This window comes from Boeremia exigua, assembly GCF_020726555.1.
Source record: "Boeremia exigua strain MPI-SDFR-AT-0100 chromosome Unknown C7974scaffold_8, whole genome shotgun sequence".
NCBI lineage: Eukaryota > Fungi > Ascomycota > Dothideomycetes > Pleosporales > Didymellaceae > Boeremia > Boeremia exigua.
In genome coordinates, this window is record NW_025763525.1 from 115,499 (window position 1) to 136,562 (window position 21,064).

Genomic DNA, 21,064 nt, shown 5'->3' on the forward strand with positions numbered 1-21,064 from the left:
CCTTCCACCTTGGCAAAAAAATATTCGAGGAAGCTACGACCGGCGCACAATTGACCAGCATCGACAACCCTCGCGCCTTCCAACACCGCGAAACCCCAGCTCGAACGGAGTAGTGACACCGACACATCGTCACCTCGAGCATAAAAGAAGGAAAAATGGGTCTTTTCATCCTTAGCGAGACGAGGTACGACTGCTGCGATCGCGCACGAAGCCGCAGAGCAAGAGAAACTAATGTGTAATTGCAGCGCGGGTTATGCTCTGTTCAAGGCCAAGGACAAGAAGCTGCTCAGCAAGGGCGATGAGCTCAGCAAGGATGTCTCGAACATTGTCGAGTCGCTGAAGCTGAAGAAGTTCACCAAGTTCGAGAGTGCCGTCACTGCGCTCAATGAGGCCGCAGCTCTCACCGACGGCAAGGTCAGCTCCATGCTCGGCAGCCTCCTGCAGGAGCTCAAGGATGAGAGCAAGGCATCTTGTACGCCATTGCGACTTTTCTCTAGAGAAATTGCGAATCACTAACAATCTGCAGTGGTTGTCGCCGATCCCAAGCTTGCCGTCTCCATCGCGCAGGTCCCTGGCCTGTCTCTGAAGCCCATCTCCGACTCCTCCACCCAGGATGTCTACCGTGCTATTCGCGAGCACATGACCTCCCTTGTCCCCGATCTGATGCCCGCCGAGATGGACTCGACCCGCCTCGGTCTTGCGCATTCGCTCTCCCGTCACAAGCTGAAGTTCTCGCCCGATAAGGTCGACACCATGATCATCCAGTCTATTGCTAGCCTTGATGTTCTCGACAAGCAGCTCAACACATATGCCATGCGTGTCAAGGAATGGTACGGCTGGCACTTCCCCGAGCTTGCCAGGATCTTGAACGACAACCTTGCCTACTCCAAGGTCGTCCTCAAGATGGGTTTCCGCACAAACTCCAAGGACGCCGACTTGTCAGGCATCCTGCCTGAGGAGATTGAGGCTGCCGTCAAGGCCGCTGCTGAGATCAGTATGGGTACTGAGATTTCCGAGGAGGATCTCGAGGCTACCAGCGCTCTCGCTGAGCAGGTCGTGGACCTCACTGAGCATCGCCAGAACCTTGGCGCATACCTCTCCTCGCGTATGCAAGCTCTTGCACCTAACCTGACTGCGCTCGTTGGTGAGCTTGTCGGTGCCCGCCTCATCGCCCACGCTGGCTCGCTCATGAACCTCGCCAAGTCTCCCGGTTCCACCATCCAGATTCTCGGTGCCGAGAAGGCGCTGTTCCGCGCGCTCAAGACCAAGCACGACACACCCAAGTACGGTGTAAGTAGAACAGCCTATCGCTCGTATCATACCATATGCTAATTCATCCAGCTTATCTACCACGCCTCTCTCATCGGTCAGGCAACTGGCAAGAACAAGGGAAAGATCGCCCGTATGCTCGCCGCCAAGTCTGCTCTTGGTCTGCGCGTCGACGCCCTCAGCACATGGGGCATCACCTCCGAGGACAAGTCCGACGAGCCCACTGAGGAGGAGAAGTCACAGATCGGTCGCGATGCCCGTCTCGGCATCGAGAGGAGGTTGAGGGCTCTCGAGGGCAAGCCCCTCAAGAGCATCCCCAACGCCAACGCTACCGCGCTCGGCTCCGGGCAAAAGTGGGACGTCAAGGAGGCCCGCAAGTACAACCCCGATGCCGATGGTCTGACGGGCGAGGAGCCCGCCGCCAACGGCGCCACACCGAAGAAGCTCGTCCAGGAGGTCGACGAGGACGAGTCCATGGCCGACGCCGACTCGGCCGACTCCGAGTCTGAGGAGGAGACCAAGGCCACCAAGGGCGGCGACAAGGCCGCAAAGAAGGCCGAGAAGGAGGCCAAGAAGGCACGGAAGGCCGAGCGCTCTGCAAAGCGCGCAGAGAAGGAGGCCAAGAAGGCCGCAAAGGAAGCCAAGAAGTCGTCAAAGGACTCGAAGAAGAGGAAATCCGAGGCTGACGACACAACCGAAAAGAAGAAGAAGAAGAAGAGCAAGGACTAGACTCAACACACGCGTCGCGACTGCTGTCGCTGCTGTACGTTTGACCATGTGAAAATGGGTGGCGTTCTGGGGTCTACATTCTTCTTTTTGCGAGACGTTCTCGAATCGCATGTCGTGCTATATGGGCGCGTGGCGCAGGGCTGGATTCATGTACCATTTCTTGTTGATGATGGCATTGCATATTGGGGACGAGATGATGTGCGGAAGGATACCCGCTGGCCTATGCATAAAATTACACGCAAAAATTTCAATAGCGCCGCTTGCTCATGTGATGCCCGTGTCTATGAAGTTGAGGTACAATACGTCGCCCGCCTTTTGACCTTGTCATCGCCCTTCGACACAGTAGTCTACTCGTCCCTCGCCCTCCTCTTGACCTTCCTCTTCTTCCTCGCCGCACCAAGCAGTTTGTTGTCTATCTTGGCCAAGTTCTGCTCTTCGACTCCTACCGGGATACCCGCCTCTTCCTCGTCGAAGACGTGCGTAATTCTGCTCAGGATGTCTTGCAGTTGGTCTTCTGTGAAGCGCTGGTCTGCCTGTGTAGGGTTAGGACTGGGTACAGTAGCTGAACACATCTGATTGCTGTTGGGTGGGTCATGGAGGCCGTAGAGTATGAACCAGAGAAACAAGATCGAACGGGGACAGGTGTTAGGGTTAAGTGTTAAAGGCTGAGGCTTGTGTCAAGGGGATCTGAGTAACGCACCTCTTCGATAATCAGCTCAAGCATGACCTGCGTGGTCGGGCGCAAGTTGTAGATTTGAATGAACTCTGCCTTGTTTAGGCGATAATCGGGCGCCAGCACGCGGAACAGCGAGTGTGCGCCCTTGTATAGCGTCATTGGCCGGTCTGGATGGGCTTCTGTGAGTGCCGCAGTGGCGTAGTCGGGCGTCTGGAGATATGCAAGGCCCTGGTGGTGTCAGTCATTGCATGAATCCAGAGATCCTCGGTGCGGCAAGGACGTACATCGCGCAGCATGTGCTCGAGGCCTTTGGGCTTCCAGCGCTTGCGGTCTGTGCCATCTTCGCCGGTGTATTCGGCGTCTTCCTGGCGTAGGTGCAGGAGGAGTTCGTGGTTGGTGATTAGTGCTGCCTGGGGATTTTTGATCTATGGGCGTTAGTCATTTGCTTAACTTGTTTGTGAGGGGTCGGTGGTTTGATTGTCGAGAGATATGGTGTAGATGGTAGGGCCGATGTAGTAAAAGAATTCGATGTAAAGCCGCGTTGAAGCGGTAGAACAGGTTGAAAATGGAAAACTCAGCCTGAAGGCCATAGAATACGAGTACAAGAAATCGACTGTTGCGAGCAAAAAAAAATCGCCCACTCACATGCATTGTGGGTGAAGTGTGGTTGTGATCACGTAGGGTCAGTCAAGCTCTCACACGTTTGTGCGCCCGTTCACCTTGCGTTAATATCCTAATGAGTGTAAGTAGATATCACATTTCGTTTAATTGTTGGAGCCATTCATAATCGGTAGAACAGTTGTCAACGGCTGCAGCGCGAATTCCGACGTTCGAGATCGACATGCTCAAGGAGTATACACCCGTAGTTGACCCGTGCGGCGAGATCGGGCACAAAAGCGACCGGGACGGGGACTTGCAAGTCTGCCTACCTTTTTGCTTATTACTTGTTAAAGCGAAGCTTTCGTAGCTAAGCTCGATGTGAGAGTTTGAGGTTGCGCTGTAGTTGGTAGTGTCTGATTGGATCGCAATATTGCTCACTCATGTCAACGTACGTGCAGCAGCGGAAGGCAGTTTTTCGCTAGCGTGGAGCACAGACCATGCTTGCCTTCAGCCTTCAGGCCTCAACTTCCTCCGACGCTTAAGCGGTTGACGCCCATGTTCCACTTCTAGTTTGTTGTATGCCGCCTCTTGGTCTCCACAATCAAGAGTATGCATCAAGCGTACGCCGACGCGGGAGGAAGCCGAAGTCGCTGGTGCTCACGGATGGCGTCCGCAATGATTGGCCTACAATCCTGGCTGGAGTTCCGGCCAGCCCTGACAACCCCGCGCAAGCAGAGTCCACGCGGAGATATTTTGAAACCCAGGCATGTCTCTTGAAAGCCTTTAGTACAGTATTCCCGGAAAGATGAACGAGCGGCATGGTTTTCACAGTACCAGCTCGTGTCCACATATGGATACGAGATGCAGATGGCAGTCGCTAAGAACTGCCCTAAGATAATGCACGCTCGCTTTGGGACGGTTCTTTTGCAAGAAAGGACTTCGTCCAACCCGTCAGATGCGCCAAATTAATTCCCAACCCCCATCCATGCATACCATGAGTCAGCATTTGCGTTTGACCTCGGTGCTTGCCACCGGCCTGAAGGTGAATCAACCTCGTACGGGCCATGTCTTGTTCAACAGTGTTAGCTAGACAGCGACTTGATACACCTACGACTCAGGCCGAAGAATGCAATTTGAGAGGGCAGGGCAACGCCGTCAATAGTCCTGTTGGACGAATGAGGCGCGAACAGATAAGAATGCCACTGCGGGTAAGGCGCATGCACATGGGAATTTCCGTGGTGAAAGCTGTCAGATGCCTTGTGCAAGCACGACAGCCGTGAGCGCTAGGTATCACAAAGTTGCTCAGCACTGAGTCTAGATCTCCACCGACGATAGTCGAAGAGTACCGTTGGTGGTGGAAGGGTGCATGCGACCAGGGTTCGGTAGTGCAGCCCAAGTTGCGGCACCATCACGAACATCGCCTCTCATCTCGATGACTTGGCGCAGTCAGACGACTACAAGTGCTAAGGTGCGTCCCAAACGGGCACGTCTCAGCAGACAGGTACATCAGTCGGGGCAGATATGGGCCGAGGGACAAAGAATCTGCTGCGGGCACGATTTGCATCTGCGCGCGGCTCCGTTCGAAAGCTCAGGTCGCAGGAGATTCCTACTATGCTGGGAAGCGTACCAGAGTACGAGAGCTAGGGCCTTGGTTCGGTTCGCCGCAAGTGAAAGCCGTGGTCAATTCGCCGTTGGCCCGTCGGTCGTAGCAACATTGCACGTGTTGCTCGGATTGCGAGTGAGCGATGAACGATGCACGGAAGACCGATCGATGTTAGCAACTCGCGATGCAGCTGCACGCGCAGTTCGGGCGGCGGCTAGCCTCTCTCACACGGCCGACCGCCAAAGTCAGGCCATGCCGCTCGGCGTGAAGTGAGGATGTGCAGCAGAGCCTTTAAGGCAGAGTCTGGCCTTCTGCGGACCTTTGGACGCACGGGCGCGCTGTTTCTAAATCGACTACGAGCCGCGCCCGTTGGGTGGAGCGCTATTCACCCTCCTGCAGCTGCGCAACACACACCCTCCCGCCGTGCGCTGTCTGCTGCGCGTTCGTGCCCGGCACTGTTGCTCACTCATCGCTCGCTTTGGGCCGGCGCGCCCCTTTCATTCGTTTGCTGCATGTCACACCAAACACACCTCGACCCTCTGCAAAGTACTCACTCCTCCGCTGTCACGTCCCAGCCCTTCCACGGTCTTGGCGCTACCTCCACCCTTCAGCAATCGTGAGCATTGATTAGACTAGGTGGAAGTGGAGCCACGGCCTTACCCATTCGGTTGTCAGATCTTTCAGCCACGTTTCTGCTCTACCTTGTCACCCACCTCGCCCAGTGTAGCGTGATCAGGCCGATTCCGACCAGACACGCCCGCCGCGAGAACCTTCGAGGCCACTGCCACCCCGGACATGCCTGATTCTCTGTTCTCTGCTGGTCGTGCCAAATTCAAGGATACGCAGGACCAGTACGCTTCAGCCGCACCTGCCTGCTCTCCTGCCATTCCTGCGACACCGGATGAAGGCACGGGTGCCTCTTTCCCCGGAGCTCAAGGACGTGCCGACGTACCCTGGAACGAAGAACACTGTTCCTTTTTTGATGCATCTGTTCCACAGCCTTTCCCGCTACCTTCCGCCTCACCACAACCGCTCGCGACCCCAGCTCTAGACAATCAACCGCAGCTGGATTTGACCTTTGCTGGAACCTTCTTGCCCACTGACGTGTCATTGCCCTCTCCCACGCTGGCCAGGACCGCGCCGACTTTTCGATTGCCCTCGTTTGACGTCCTAGGTATTGCTGCGCCCCACCCTGACCGTATCCCGTTACACTCCACATTTTCCTTTTCGTCACTCGGTGCTGGACCTTTATCGAAACCAGAGGACCCTCTCCATGCGCTCAGCCCACCATTGGAGTTTCGCCGCCAAGCCGACAAGTCCGTCAATTCTGCTGCCGCCAGCCCGAGAGCCAGCAGGAAACAGCTGGAACATCAGGTGTCGACCTTCACTCCTCCGTCGGAACCGGGGACGTTCAATTGGGGATCGCTCGTGAGGGTTAAGACAGCGGGTGCAGGTTCCCCACCCAGCTCAGAACCTGGAGTATCGCCAAATCTTACTCTCACGGAAAGTGCATCGGCGCCAGGGCAGGCTCCAATCATCGTGCCGACTTACGCGGACGAAATAAGCGAGGCGGTTAGGATGGCATTCTGGATTCAGAACGTCAAGAACATTCTCAGTGAGATTCATGCCTGCAATGTTTCCACTAATTTTGCTGACCACCCTAGCTACCGAGTCACATGCTCTGGAACTCACACAAGTGAAAGTGCTCTCGCACGCTCTGCCTTGCCCTTCTCTTACTGGTCACCTCTTCGGCCAAGTCATCGCGGCAATACATGACAGGACCAACTCGCATACATCGTGGATCAACGTCTTCCATGCCGTCCCCGGTCGTTTTACACTCTCCGATCTACCCAAGTCGCCGCCGTCGACCCCGGGGCCAGCTGTTGGAGGAGACGAGTACTTCACATCGAAAGTCTTTGACAGCGCCGTTGCCATACCCGACTACCAGCTCGATTCGAAACTTCTCCCCCCATCTCCGCGGCCGGTCGTTCCTCCAGGAAGCATCAACATATCGATAGTCGAGCGATTCATACCACCTACTAACTACAATGAGTATGCGGAGATGTTTGCGTTCAAAGGGCGGTCACTGTTATTCGATCGCTTAGTGGAGCTCTCGCCCGACAACGGCACACTTCTATTTGTATACCCGACACGGACTGGTGGGCGGACGTTCATGAGGCACTACTTAGGACCGATCTTAGACCCACTACTACGCACGGTGACAGTCATCCACGATCTGACATCCGATCTGGGGAAAAACCTTGGCACGATGACTTCAGTAAACTATCTGGACGAGTACGAGCAATTAGCAGCGCACGTCGAGCAATTCTGCAAAAAGTTGAACGGCGGCGAGTCCAGCCGGAAGAGCATCAGCGAGCAACAAGTCATCTACGAGGTCATCCAGGCCTCAAAAGAGGAAACGATGCTGGAAAGATCCGCTTGGGCGGACGACTGGTGGATCAAGCAAGAAAAGCCCAGGGTCCGTGAGATCGTAACAAAGTACTTCCGGAAAGCAGCGCGTCTGCCCACCAACACAGAGATGACGAGTGCGCATCTCATCGAAGAGGTACTGAACGGTGTATCGAATCGCGAGTACCTGGGCGGAGGGCCAAAGAAGGGCGTCGAAGTCGGTGTTTTCATCATCAAGAAGTCGCGGTCTACGTAGAACGTGGATCTGACGATACTCAACGACCGGAGACGCTCCAGTAGCAGTTGTTGCAGTGGGACCTGTCCCACAGAAGAGAGCGACATCGGTGCACCGTGAGAGAAGATGAGAGATGAGATGTGTTATGGCTGGCACGGCGTTACGACACAACCTTGTGTATGAAAAGCAATTTCGCGATACCCTGATTCGCATTGCATGGCGTGGCGTTCTTTCGATTCATGAACTGCATCCGGGCTTGGGCATGGTATGGATATGCAACAGTTGGAAATATAATATTAATCATTCACCTGCACGCTCCCACTTTGCATGACTTGACTCGGCCAGACTTCACGATGGGGAGGAGAGTCGCTGAGAGGAAGAAGATGCGTCATTCAGCTCGTAAAACTAACTGCTGCAGCGCCGAAGCGCACACAGACGGGCATATGAGAAATCGTCGCGGACATACACTCGTACAAATACAGATAGCCGCCCATGCATGCAACCCGAGAACGCTCAAAACGCCCAAGCCAACAACACCCAAACGCCGTTCAATGAAGAACACCCCCAATGTAGGTATCCAACCCATGCCCGCCAAACGCCATGCAGAACCCAAAACCAAGAAAATGCCGCTCGCTATCTCTTCGAAAAAACGCCAAACAGGCCCTTCAGTCCCTTCTCCCCGCTCCTCTTCCTGTCCCTGTCTCTCTCTCGCTCTCTGTCCCCCCTCTCAGCCTTCTCCGCCCGCGGCGCCCGACGCTCCGCCTCGCCCCGCCGCTCCGTCTCGCTCCGCCGCGCCCTCGGCCGCTCCTCCGCAGCCGCCTTCGCGGCCCTGCTGCGCTCAGCCTGCACCCGGCGACTGACGGGCCGCTCGCCCTTGTCCGATCCGGGCGCCACGCGCCTGTTGCGATTCGGGCGCTCGTCGAGAATCGAGACGCGCTTGGTGCGGCGGCGCGCGTGCAGCTCGGACCCCGAGCTCGTGCCGATGGCCGCCGCGTCGTCGGTGCGGTATGCGTCGTCGGTGCGGTACGCCGTGTCGTCAATCGCCATTTCGTAGTCCATGTCGTCGTACTCTGGGCCGCCGGCGCGCTGGCGCTCGACTTCCATGGTGGCGGTGTCGAGGGTGGCGACGGATTTCGGGGGTGGTGGGGGCGGGGCGTAGACCGGTGGTTCTGGAGGCGGCATGGGGTCGCGGATGGGGGTTGTTTCGTGCTCGCGGGCGCGGGCGATGCGGCGCTCTTCCTTGCGGCGGTAGTACTCTGCTTCTTCGTCGGCGGAGGCGAAGCGGTGCGAGTGGTGAGTGTGCGAGTGGCGGCGGCTCCGGTTGGGGCGTTCGCCGCGCTCGCGGCTCTCGTTGGAAGAGTGGTTGCTGCTGGAGTGTTGCTCGGCTTCTCGCCGCAGAATGGTAGCTGGTGTCTCGACAGCGTCAAGGGTGTCAGCTCGAGGACGGGATCTGGGTGTGGTAGGCTTTGAGGAGGGCGGAGTCAGAGGTTCCGTCTTCGAGCGGCTGAAGAATCCACCCAGGAAGCTGCCGCGCTTGGGTGTCGGCGGCGGAGGCTCGCGGGTGCTCATGCGACGACGGGGTGTGCTGCGCGGTGACTCGATGGCCTCAGGTGCAGGGCTGACCGAGTCCTCTGCGGCACGGCGTGCCGCGTCACGAGGAGCTTCGACTTCCCTGCGTCGAGGTCTTGCCGCCTCGAGTTTTTCCCTCTCTCTATCCGCGCGCCGTTGCCTCCTTGCTCTCTGTGCCTCTTCCTCGTCGCGTACAGCCTGCTCTGCCTTCTCCCTCTCCAAGCGCTTGGCGTCTTTCTCGGCTTCGTGACGCTTCCGTCTCTTCTCGTGTCGGATGCGACGTGCCTCCTCTTCCTGAGCTACTCTATCTACTTCCAGCTGCTTGATTCGGTCTTCTTCCGCCTGCTTGATAGCTCGGCGTTGCTCCTCTTCTGCCAATTTAGCAGTTCGACGTTGCTCCTCCTCAGCCAGTTTAGCAGCTCGGCGCTGCTCCTCCTCAGCCACCTTGGCAGCTCGACGCTGTTCTTCCTCCGCCAATTTAGCCGCTCGCCGCTGCTCACGGCGCTTCAGATGCTGCTGTGCCTCTTCCTCCAGCTGTCTTGCAGCAGCCTCCGCCTCCGCCAGTTTCAGCGCACGGCGTTGCTCCCGGCGCTTCTGTCGTTGCGCTTCCTCATCTCCTAAGAGTCTCGCAGCCTCTTCTGCAGCCAATCGCTCCTTCTCTGCACGACGTGCTTCACGGCGCTGTCTCCGTTCTGCCTCTTCATCTAGCACTGGCTCTGTGGCTCGTCGCTTGCTCTGCCTCTCCTCGATCTTGCTCTCCCGGCGAGGACGCTCAACTGGACGCTCGATTGAACGTTCGATTGAACGCTCGACTGGATACTCGGGGTATGTGGGCTCCCGGCTGTCGCGGTGACGGTGGGATCGATGGTCAGGATATGTGGGTTCTCTAGCGGGGCTGCTCCTTGGCTTCTCCTCTTGCACCCTTGCTTTGCTCCGAGAAATGTCGCGATCTGTCGTGCTGTCACGACGCTTGCTCTTGGGAGATGCTGACGGCTTTGCAGCAGGCAGTGCAGGAGGAATTGGGAGGGCTTTCTCTTTAGTCTCCGCGTCGCTCTCATATCGGCGGTGAGAGTGGTGCTTACGCGAGTGGGAAAGCCGTCGATGATGCTTATCTCGAGGCGATGTAGCAGGGTCCGGCATAGGAGCGAAATCCCGTGTCCTTGGTGTCGTGCCGAAGTTTGCTTCAGTGTTCGAAGGCTCATCAGCTACCGCAGGGTCTACATCCCCAGCTTGATCTACCTCTCTGTCGACGGGAGCGGGCAGTACGGCATCGGTCATGGTCTCTTCGATCGGCTGAGCCAAATCTCGGGACAAAGGTTCCTCAACAACAGCCTCTGGGAGCGTTTCCTCTTGAACAGCTGGGACATCGGGAGTTATGGGTTCCTCAGGAGTAGAGTCGACGTCCATCGGCTCTGCTGGACTAATCTCTCCAAACGCATCTCCTTCCGAGACATCCCCTATTGCAAGATCATCCTCTGGCGGCGCCAGTCCGGCCTCGATAATACCCTCATCGTCGACTGGATCAGCGGGGGCAGGCACAGGCTCGACTGGTGCACTCCCGACAATGATTGGATCCGGTTCGACAAGATCTTCAGGGGCCACAGACCAAATCACAGACTCACAATCAACGGCCTCAGCTTGAACGACCTGTAAAACAGGCGCCCTGACAAACGTCACCTCACTTCCCACCGCCTCGATAGGGGCAGCCTCAGCCTCCTCCGGTGCCTTAATTTCTCTCGGGACCGCTTCGTCGGCTTCCGACTTAGCATCCACCTCATCAGGGATGGAATCAGGGACGGAATCAGCCACTGAGCGTGCTGGCTCAGCAGCATCGTCGACTGGGGCTTTCTCAGCGGCGACAGGTTCAGATTCAGCGAGAGGTTCTTCCGCGGGCTCTGTAGGGGGTTCTTGGACGGCGGCTGGAGGAAGTGCAACAATTTCGTCTTCGTGAGACGCAGTATCATCAGCGATGGACTCAACTAAAGACTCGGCTGCCTCAGACTCTGCAGGAGGTTCCTGTACGGCGTCTGTGACAGGTGGAGGCAGTGCAACGGCCTCGTCTTTTTGAGGCGCGGTCTCGGAGGCAGCGGGCTCGGCAATAGACTCCGCTACAGCAGACTCAACAGCAGACTCAACGGTAGACTCGGCAACCGAAGATTCAGCTACCACAGATTCAGCTACCACAGATTCAGCTACCGCAGACTCAGCGACCACAGACCTGGCAGGTGCTGGCTCGGGAATGTCCTCTACTGCGGGCGTGATATCTGCAGCCGCCTCAGTCTCTGGCGCAGCTGCAGTCTCTGGTACATCTACAGCTTCAGGCACATCTGCAGTCTCATCCAGAGCCTCTGACGCTCCAGCAGTATCCAAAGGTTCTGCTACTGCAGATTCGGCAGCATCTTCTACCACGACTGCAGGTTCCTCGACAGCAGTTTCGAGCACTGGTGGCTCGGGAGTTCCTGATGGCAGAGTTTCTGTCTCTTCTAGTTGAATGGAGATGTCTCCCAGGACGGCATCGTTGATTGTCTCCGTTGCTGGCTCTTCGGTAGCTGGGTCTGCGGCATCTGCGACTATTGCGGCTTCGGTAGCCGGCTCAGGAAGGACGTCGACAGCTGCGTCGGGCTTGGGCGTTGAGTCGACTTCAACAGTCTCGGCGGCAGGGACAGCGTCAGGCTCGGCTGCAGTAGAGGACGCTTCTTCCTTAGGTACCGCTACTGATTTCTGCTCTGCGTCTGCTTCCGGACCGGATTTGTCATCGACAAGCTCAGCGGCTTCGGTCAAGGATTCTGAGACGGCACTGTCATCGATTGAATCTGAGACCACACTAGCATCGCCATCGTCACCGGCGGGGGCGCCAGAGACCACCTCGGGTGCTGGGGCAGTTTGTTCCTGCGACTCGACAAGAACAACCTCACTCTTCACAGGCTCTGCTTCCAACTCCTCAGGAAGTGCGCTTATCTCGGAGCTGTCCTCTTCGCTCACAGATGCGTCATCTTTGCTGTCAACATGGTCTGTTTGGGGATCCGCCGTGGCTTCGGCGACCAGGGGTTGCGCTGCCACAACTTCAGTTGGCTCCTCGAGAAGCTCGCTTGCCTCTGAGCTATCTGCTTCGCTGGGAGAAGCGTCGTCTTTGCTGTCAACGTGATCAAGTTCGAGGTCTGCTGTGGCTTCAGCGGTTGGGAGCTGCGCTTCAACGGCCGCGGGTTGCTCTTCAATGACGACTTGGGGTTGCGCTTCGACGATAATATCAGCTGGCGCTTCGGCAACAACTTCAGCCGGCGCTTCTGTTCCTGGTGAAGCTTCGACTTGGGCGGTCTCGCTAGCTGAAGAAACTTCCTTTGACGTCTCAACTGCTGATACCAAGTCTTGGTCTGGTGCCGGCGCATCTGCCTTGGGCTCAGCGGGCACATCTACTTGCGCTGGCTCGTCTTCAGTAGCAGAAACACCATTGGGGATTTCGGCAGGTGGATCTGCGTCCTTTGTTTCCTCGGCTGCTGCCGCCGAAGCTGACGCTGGCTCTGGCACTGGCACTGGCGCTGCGTCCTGCTCACTAGGCTCGACCTCATCAACAATTGGTGCCGCCACTTCTTCGCTGGGAGTCTCTGCTTCGACTGCAGGCGCGGCTGGAGTTATGGTCTCAGCATCTGCAGCATCTTGAGCATCTGTCGGTGTCGGAGATTCTGCTGGAGCTTCAGCGGCTTCGTCAGTGGGCTGGTCCGCTACTTCTGGCGCAGTAGCTGTGGTCTCGGCAACCAGGTCAACGGCAACGGGCGTGTTTTCGGCGTCAGCGGCTGCATCATCAGTATCTGCTGCTTCTGGCGGCTTTGCGGCATCCTGTGCTTGTTCTGCCGGTGCTACAATTACAGTCTCAGGCTCTGCCATGTCGGTGGTCTCGGAAACCTCAATTTCAGCAGTAACAGTCTCGTCGACCTGGGGCTCTGGCTCTTGTGGCTCGACCGGGAGGGCTTGCTCAGCCTCCACATTGTCTGTGGTCGCAGCATCAGGGTCCGCCGGAGCATCCACGTCAAGAACCTCTTCAGTGGAGGCTACTGCTTCAGCTACTACCTCTGCATTTGGAGCGACTGCGTCTGCAACCCCTTCGTCCTGCTCAGCTGGTACGGCCGGTGCGGCCGACACATCAGTATTTTCCGCTTCAGGCGCCTTCTCAGGCTCGCACATGGCCTTCAAGGCCGCGGCGACGAGGACAACGTTGGCTGGTGCTTCCACCTCTTTCTTGGGCTCAGGTGCAGGTGCAGGCTCAGACTCTGCTGGGTCTTCTGGTACTGGACTAGGGTCTGCATCTGCCAATGGGTCGGCTGCATCTGCTGGTGGTTCGTTTGCTTCCGCAACAGCAAGTGGTGCTTCAATTTCTTTGTCAAGCTCGGGCTCAGAATCCGCCGGATCTTCTTGTGCAGAACTACTATCTGCTTCCACTGGTGAATGAACTGCATCTGCTGGTGGTTCAACTGCATCCGCAACGGCAGCTGGTGCTTCAGCCTCTTTCGCAGACTCAGTCTCTGTCGGGGTCTCCTGTGCAGGACTCTTATCTGCTTCAACTGGTGGTTCAACTGCGTTTGCTGACGGTTCAGCAGCTTCCGCAACATCGACCCCAGCCTCCTCATCTACAGAGTCGTCAGTCCCACCCGACCACGAGCTCGAACTATCATCCTCGTCTTCCTGCTCCGGAATTTGAGCATTTTTGCTCTCTTCAACTGCAAGAGGTTCAGATTGCGATATTTCAGTTGCCTCAGTGGCAACTGCAGAAGGCTCCTCCGGACCGGTCGAGGAGGCAGCATCGGTATTGGCTTCATCCACGGACTCAGTGCTGTCTGCAGCGATATCTGTTTCACACACACTTGCAGCTACGGCCGCGGGTTCAAGGTCCATAGTAGAATCGTCGGCTTCACTGTCACTCTCGGCGTCGCTGCTTGGCGGATCTGACGCGGCATCATCTTGTGCTGCAACTACGGCTTTGTCTGCTTCGGGCGTGAGCTCGGTGTCGTTTGATTCCGCGCTGGTTTCTGTAGACGAGATATCTGTGTGCGCATCTGTACTCGCGGTGATCTCAGACGCGTCACTGGGAGTGAGTAACGGAACATCCTTTGGACCTGCAGGCGCTAGCACCTGCTGCGCGCTAGGCGGGTCGTGCTCTGCATCGGCAGCCCCGGAAGCATCCAGAGATACTTGATCGCCCTGCGTGGGAGTATCCTGCGGCATCGCTACGCCAAGTCAGCAGCAGCCTCGCGACGGGATGGCGCAACGCGCGCTTAGTCACATAGCAGGCAGGCAGGAGGTTGGGCTGGGATAAAGAGCGCGAAAAGAGAACAACTCCGGTAGCGAGGGCGTCAACCGCGGTTTTCGGTGGAACCACGTATGTCGCGATGGCCGGTTGAACGCGCGCATGCGTTGAGGCCCGACAGCCACGGCTCAGCGACGTGGTTGCACGTGGTGATAAGCCGGGCTGCGTGGTGTTGTGCCAGCGCTGTGCGGAGCGGCCAATCACAGGCCTCCAGCGCACTTTGCTGGCCAGCCGGCCAACCATCGTCGCAAAACAAAGTAATAAATGTGGGGATGACAAGTGATATCGATCGATAGGTAGTGAGAAATGTGACAGTATGGAAAGTACGTACCTGGAGTTCGTTCAGGGTCTTCTGTAGATCCGGCTGGGTTCTCAACCTGCACCGAATCCGCCTCGCTCACGTCGTCTGAGTTGGTGGTTTCTGAGGGTTCATCGACTGTGATTGGCTCAGTAGCTTTGATCTCAGGCTCAGATATCTGTGAGGGCCCATCTGCATCCGAGTCCCACTCGTTTCCGCTTTCTTCGGCACTGTCATGGTCGCTATCAGCAGCCTGCGGGGGACTTGAACCCGTCATGGGTGCAGTGGGTGTAGCTTCTGCGTCTGCGGTGACTTCGGCACTGGGCGACGAATCGACCTCCGAGGATGTAGCGGCTGTTGATTCCGTTTCTGCCGCCTCGTCGGGCTGTGTTGTGGGAGTTGTAGCCGTGACCTCTTTCTCTCCAGACTGTTCTTTAGCTTCAGCAGTATCTGGTGTTTCCTCACTACCCAAAGAAGTATTCTCGGTAGATGCATCGGCTGGCAACTCTAGTGTCGGACTTGTTTCAGTCGATGTCGAGTCCACAGTGTCGTTGGTGCTTGCAGTCGTTTGCTCAGGCTCTGCGCTCACTTCGATGTCTCCGTCTGATTCCGCAGAGATCGTCGTATCTTGAACGTCCGCAGTGTCTGCGCTTTCAGTAGTGGAAACTTCGACCAGGCTGAGCTCAAGAGAAGTCGCCTCACTCTCGATAACGCTTACGTCGGTGCTTTCGGAGGCCACTGAGTCGCTGCCCTCACCTCCTGTCTCGCTTTCGCCTGCTTCCGCTGTGGGCTCAACGACTGGTTCGGAGACAGGTTCAGTAGGGGCAGGTTCAGAGATGCTTTCGTGTTCTGTAGGCTGTGGAACTGTGACATCCTCAACTTCTGTGCGTTCTTTCTCAGCATCTGGCTGCTTGGTGTCGACTGGGGCATCTGTTGGGAGCACTGGTTCGGCGACTGTTGTCTCTGGATCGGGATTTGGGGCAGATTCAGCTTCAACATCGATGGACGATGTATCCGTAGAGGAATCATCTGCAGGTATCGCTTCTGCAGCTTCATGATCCTCTGCCGTTGGCTCGTCTGTTGCAGAAACTGGGTCTTCGGCAGCGGGTTCTTGAACTACCGGTGTTGCATCCTCAGTCACCATATCCTCGAGCTTGGGTGAATCTTCTGTGACGGGTGTTTCGGAAACTGTAGACATTTCTCCAGTTGAAGCTGCCTCCTCAACGGGAGCGACCTCTTTAGCTGGAGAGGCCTCTTCGACTGAGACGACGGTTTCAACCGGTGCTACCTTGTTAATTGATGCTGCCTCATTGACTAGAATTGTCTCTGCGGTGTCTTCAACGGGAGCTACCTCTGTGACTGGAACTGCCTCGCCAGCTGGTGCCGCAAGAGTACCGTCCTCAGCTGGGGCGGCTTCTACAACAGGGGCGGCCTCTGTAGCTGGGGCAGACTCGTGGACAGCAACTGCCTCTGTTTCAACAGTAGCTGTCTCCGTGATTGGCACCGTCTCCTCGACAGGAGTTGCCTCAGTCGGAACAGTCTCCTCGACTAAAGAGACAGTTTCAACTGCAGCAGGAGTTCCAGCAGGGGTTGTGTCCTCGACTAGAGCTGTCTCTACTGCCTCTTTAATAGGAGCCGTCTCGACTGCAATCGCTTCTGCAGCGGGTGTGGCCTTTTCGACAGCAACCACCTCTGCTTCAGCGGGAGCGGCCTCGTCAGCTGGAGCAGCAGCGTCAACAGACACTACCTCCTCAACTGGAGCAACCTCTTGAGCTGGAACTGCTTCTTCCTTGACCGAAGCTGCCTCTACTGTTGGACTTGATTCTCCAATAGACGGTGTGTCAGTTGTGGTTACGTCTTTGACTGGAGCTGTCTCTGCTGCTGGTGTTGTCTCGTCGACAGAGGCTGCCTCAACGATAGGAGCTACTGTCTCGTCAATGATCTCCGCAAGCGGGGCTGTATCTTCCACTGGTGTGACGTCTTCTACTGGGGCTGTCTCGACAGGAGCGGTCTCTGCGGCTGGCGCACTCTCTTCAACTAAAGTCTGCTCTGTAGCTGGCGCTGTCTCGTTAACAATAGCTGTCTCGACTGGAGCGGCATCAATTGGAGCGGCCTCGACTGGCACGGCCTCTGCAACTAGGGCTACGTCTTCTGCTGAAGCTACCTCTTTGGCAGGAGCGTCCTCTGATGCTGGAGGAGCGTCCTCTGCCACTGGAGCAGCGTCCTCAATTGTCTCTGCTGTCTCCGCGACTGGAGCTTCTGTGTCAGCGACTAGCGCCGCGTCGTCAACAAGAGCTTTCTCTTCAGCTTCAGCTGGAGCCGGTGTTTCTTCAACGGGGGGCGACGTCTCTTCAGTGGAAGCTGCTGCTACGACCAGGGCCTCTGTGTTGGTGATCGGTGTCGCGTCGTCGACTGGAGCCGCGTCGTCAACTAGTGCCGCATCTTCAGGTGGAACGGTGGTCTCCGACACTAGGACTACCTCTCTAGCCAAGGGCTCCTCTACAGCCGGAGCTACGTCTTCAGCTGCGATGGATGTCTCAGCAACAGTGCCTACGTCTCCGGCGGGAGGGTCTTCTGCTGGAGCTGTGTCGTCAACGGGTGCCGTGTCGTCAGCTGGGGCTGCGTCGACAACTGGAGCTACTGTCTCCTCGACTGGAGATGCGTCGGTCTCTACTACTGGGGCTGCTGCCTCTGCGACCGAAGCTTCTGTCTCGGCGACTGATGCCGCATCGTCAATTGAAGCGGCAGTGTCTGTAGTTGGGACTACCTCTTCAGTTGAGGGCTTTTCTGCAGCTGGTGGTGGCTCGTCTGCAGGCGCGGCTTTGTCGTCAGGTGTATCTTCAACAGCTGGTTCTTGAGCAGTAGCTGTTTTCTCGGCGACAGGTGTTTCTTGAGCGACAGGCGTTTCCTCAGGGACAGGTGTCTCTTTGACAGCAGGTGCTTCTACATCAGCCAGTGTTTGCTCTACTGCAGCTGCTTCTTGGACAGCTGCTTCTTCAACAGCTGGTTCTTCAGCAGTAGTTGATGCTTCAGCGGCGGGTGTTTCTTCAGCGGCAGGCGTTTCTTCAACGGCAGGCGATTCTTGAACGGCAGGCGTCTCCTCAACGGCCGGCGTCTCAGATGTAGCCGGTACTCCAACAACAGCTTGCTCCTCGACTACAACTGGCGTGTCAACGACAGGCGATTCTTCCGCTGCAGTCATATTCTCAGCCGGAGCCGTCCCTTCGACCGGAACAGCTTCTCCAGCCGGACCACCCTCCCCACCAACTGCTCCCTCTGCCACAGACGCCACATCATCAGCGGTAGCCGCTCCAGCCGCCGTCTCCTCAGCCACAGAGCCAGCCTCGAGCACCGCGTCTGCCTCAGGCACAGGATCAGCATCCACAACAACCTCAGTCTTCACTTCCTCAGCCGGCGGCTCCTCGGGGCTCAGGTCGCGCGTGGACGCATCTGCATCTGTAGCGGGTTCGGGCTCTGCAGTCGGCTCGGTGGTGGCAGGTTCGGGGTCTGCGGTCGGTTCGCTAGGTCCAGGGTCCGCAGTAGCCTCAGAGGCGACAGACTCGACAAGCCCAGCGTCAGCATCTCCCACGACCGACGCGGGCCCATCCTCGACAGCCGCCTCAGCCGAGCTCTCCGAGCGCGGCGCGCCAGACCCGTCCGTCACGGCGCTAGACGCAACCTCCGAGCCCGCGTCGTCGTCCTCGCCCGCCCGCGCCTCCGCCTTGTCGTCACTACCGCCCCGGTCCTTCTTGGAGTGTTTCTTCCGCCGCCGCTCCTCGGTCTTGCCCTTCTTCTTCTCCTCCTTCAGCATCGCCTTCTCGTCCCTGCCAGACGCCGACGCCAGCGACAGCAGCGAGCCGCGGCGCTCCTTCTTCTTCTTGTCGTGCTTGGGCGACACGGGGGGCGCGGGCGCGGGCTCGCGGATGCGCACGAACGCGTTGGGCTTGCCCTTGCCCAGCAGCTTGGGCTTCTTCTTCTTGCCCGGGCTGGCGGCGTCGGCGGTTTTCGTGTCAGAGGTGAAGTGGACGCTTTTTTCTTCGTGCGGCTTGGGGGACGCGGGGGCCGCGCGCGCGGACGCGGGCGAAGAGGACGCACTGCTCGCCGAGCTGGGGGCTGGCGAGGCGGGGGTGTGTGGTCGAGGCGGTGAGGCGGGCGAGCTTTCTGCGGGGGCGGGCTCCTGTGCGGCAGGGGCGGTAGGTACAGTGGCTGAGGCGGGGGCTTCTTCAACAGGTGGCTCAGGCTGGGGTTCGACGGCATCGTTTGGGGTATCTGGAACGGGTTCTTCTGTTTTTGGTTCTGGTGGTGGTGGAGGTGGAGGTGGGGGTGGAGGTGTCTCTGCTGGTACAGGCTCCGGGGCTCCACTCTGGACATCTACAACAACAGGCTCACTCTCGGGCTGGGGCTCTTCATTTGCTGGTGCCTCGTCTGGGACAGGCTCGGCTGGCGGTACCTCTACTGGCGGTACCTCTACTGGCGGTATCTCTACTGGTGCCTCTGCTGGCGGTGTTTCAACGGGCACCACATCAATCGGCACTACATCAACTGACGGTACATCAACTGGGACATCAGCTGGGGCATCAGCTGGGGCTTCAGCCGGGGCTTCAGCCGGGACATCAGGGACATCGGCTGGCGAAGCATCAGCCGGCTGATCCTCAGATTCTTCACTCTCCTCAGGCAGAGCACCCGACATGAGCGCGTCCCCACCTACACCACGTTAACGAAACCCACACAAGCAAGCGGCAAGCATACTAGATTCTTCTTTCTCTTCCGGGCTCTGGTACCCATAACTATAGCTCACGCCGGCATACTGGTACGACCGCGCCGGGCCAGCAGTCGGCAGGCGCCTGACCACCGGCTGCGCAGCACTGGTGGAGTAGAATGCTTGCCCTCCCGTGCTGGCACCCGTATACGGATTGAGCCATGGCGAGTAGGATACCGTGTATCCGTTGCCGGCCATGGTCGGACGGCCGGCGAGCAGGCGGAGCCAAATTCGACGAGCAGGAGGGAGGTGCTACGCTATAACGACGAGTGTGCATGCATTGCGGTGTGGGAGCAGACAGACGGCGCCGCACTGGCGACATGGGATGTGGGGTGAGTACGGAGATCAATGGGCGGCGGCGAGGTCGAGCGCAGCACTCACGCACAGCTCGCAGCCGGATTGCTCGCGCGTCCAGTCGCCCGCGCCGCAGCCGGTCACAAGCAGCCGCGAAGTGCAGGTGTCGCGCGCGAGAAATTCGCTGTGGCCACACCCCAGCCAGCCTCGCGCTGGCAGCACACGGACGTGTTGGGAAACCCGCGCCCGAGCGCCGCGCCATTGGACCACGTTGGAACACATCGTTCGCTGGGGCTGCGAGAAAGCACGCCCGGCGGTGGGTTCCTGTCGCGGCGCCAATTGGCCGCGGGCTGCTGCTGCAGCGTCGCCAGCACGAATCGCGGGCGCCGCGCACGACGTTGCTGCGGGCGGTGGGGAACAGTGACCGGCGGCGAGCGCAGCGGCCGGGCTGGCGGCGGCCCAAGCACTGGCTCGCACTGGCACGCACTGCACTGGCACGCAGGGCCGCGCTGCAGGGACGCGCAGAGAAACGCGAGGGCTAGAAGCGAAACAGTCTGGTGGTGATGGAGAAGAGTGACGTGTAAGGTGGGCGCGCCGCACTAGCCGCCCGAAGCGGCTAGCCCCTGCTTCACTCGCTCGCTGCAATGAAGCGCAATCGAGCCGGCCCGCCGAGTCGTTTCGTTCCACCGTCGTCCCGCTGCGCGACGTGGGACGCTGCGCGGCTGCCCGCTGACACCGCGGAGCCTGTGTGTGCGACCCGTCCGGTCAATCAGCGGGACGCGGTGCACGTCGCCGCATCGCGATGGCCTGCGTGTGCGGCGGCAGTCAATTACTGACAGCGCCAGTCAACTACTGACATGGCGCCATTGGCGCAGAGGCAGGCGATAATCGGCTGCCGACTGACTGCACTGTGAGCGCATGCTGCGCGAGTACGTGTCCAACCTCGTGCAGTCGCCACCGTGAGAGCCCGATTGCCATGCACCCGATGAGCGGTCTGAGAGCAAGTTTGTCTGGCTGCTGCAGTGCGAAGGCGATCTCGCAGGCTAAAAAGTGGGCTCGTCTGCTCTACTCGAAGCAACCGCGCGGGCTTGTATATCGGGCGTGGAGGATTGCCGTCTGTGACGGCGCTTAGGCGTTGATCTTATAGCTGTGGGGATCGATCATGCGGTTTACCAGAGACCCATGGCCCACTCCCAGCAACCTGTTCGGTGTACTGCAAGCGTCCGAGTGACCAGCCGCTGGGTCCTTTGGAGGATCTAACGCTGCACAAACATAGCTAAGTCCTTCTGTTCAAGCACTCAGGAAGGTGTTGCGAGGGGAACAC

At 58.2% G+C, this 21,064-nt stretch overlaps 4 protein-coding genes across 4 annotated transcripts; 2 read left to right on the forward strand and 2 right to left on the reverse strand.

Moving 5' to 3' along the window:
* The first annotated feature begins 57 nt into the window (after positions 1–57).
* C7974DRAFT_397049 (uncharacterized protein) lies at positions 58–2,249 on the forward strand. The gene is made up of 4 exons (XM_046142150.1): positions 58–184; positions 246–472; positions 527–1,290; positions 1,342–2,249. The coding sequence occupies exons 1-4, from the start codon at positions 156–158 to the stop codon at positions 1,996–1,998; spliced, it is 1,677 nt and encodes a 558-aa protein (XP_045995120.1). The 5' UTR covers positions 58–155; the 3' UTR covers positions 1,999–2,249.
* On the reverse strand, positions 2,250–3,638 carry C7974DRAFT_397051 (HRDC-like protein). Its single transcript, XM_046142151.1, has 4 exons — positions 3,320–3,638; positions 2,959–3,099; positions 2,699–2,902; positions 2,250–2,531 (listed from the first exon to the last, which is right to left on the reverse strand). The coding sequence occupies exons 1-4, from the start codon at positions 3,323–3,325 to the stop codon at positions 2,346–2,348; spliced, it is 537 nt and encodes a 178-aa protein (XP_045995121.1). The 5' UTR covers positions 3,326–3,638; the 3' UTR covers positions 2,250–2,345.
* Positions 3,639–5,207: 1,569 nt separating this feature from the next.
* C7974DRAFT_338404 (uncharacterized protein) lies at positions 5,208–7,828 on the forward strand. Its single transcript, XM_046139231.1, has 2 exons — positions 5,208–6,492; positions 6,542–7,828. The coding sequence occupies exons 1-2, from the start codon at positions 5,673–5,675 to the stop codon at positions 7,540–7,542; spliced, it is 1,821 nt and encodes a 606-aa protein (XP_045995122.1). The 5' UTR covers positions 5,208–5,672; the 3' UTR covers positions 7,543–7,828.
* A 63-nt stretch (positions 7,829–7,891) lies between these two features.
* Positions 7,892–14,702, reverse strand: C7974DRAFT_210267 (uncharacterized protein). Its single transcript, XM_046136950.1, has one exon. It carries the CDS (start codon positions 14,305–14,307, stop codon positions 8,155–8,157), a length of 6,153 nt encoding a protein of 2,050 aa, XP_045995123.1. The 5' UTR covers positions 14,308–14,702; the 3' UTR covers positions 7,892–8,154.
* Between the last annotated feature and the right edge of the window lie 6,362 nt (positions 14,703–21,064).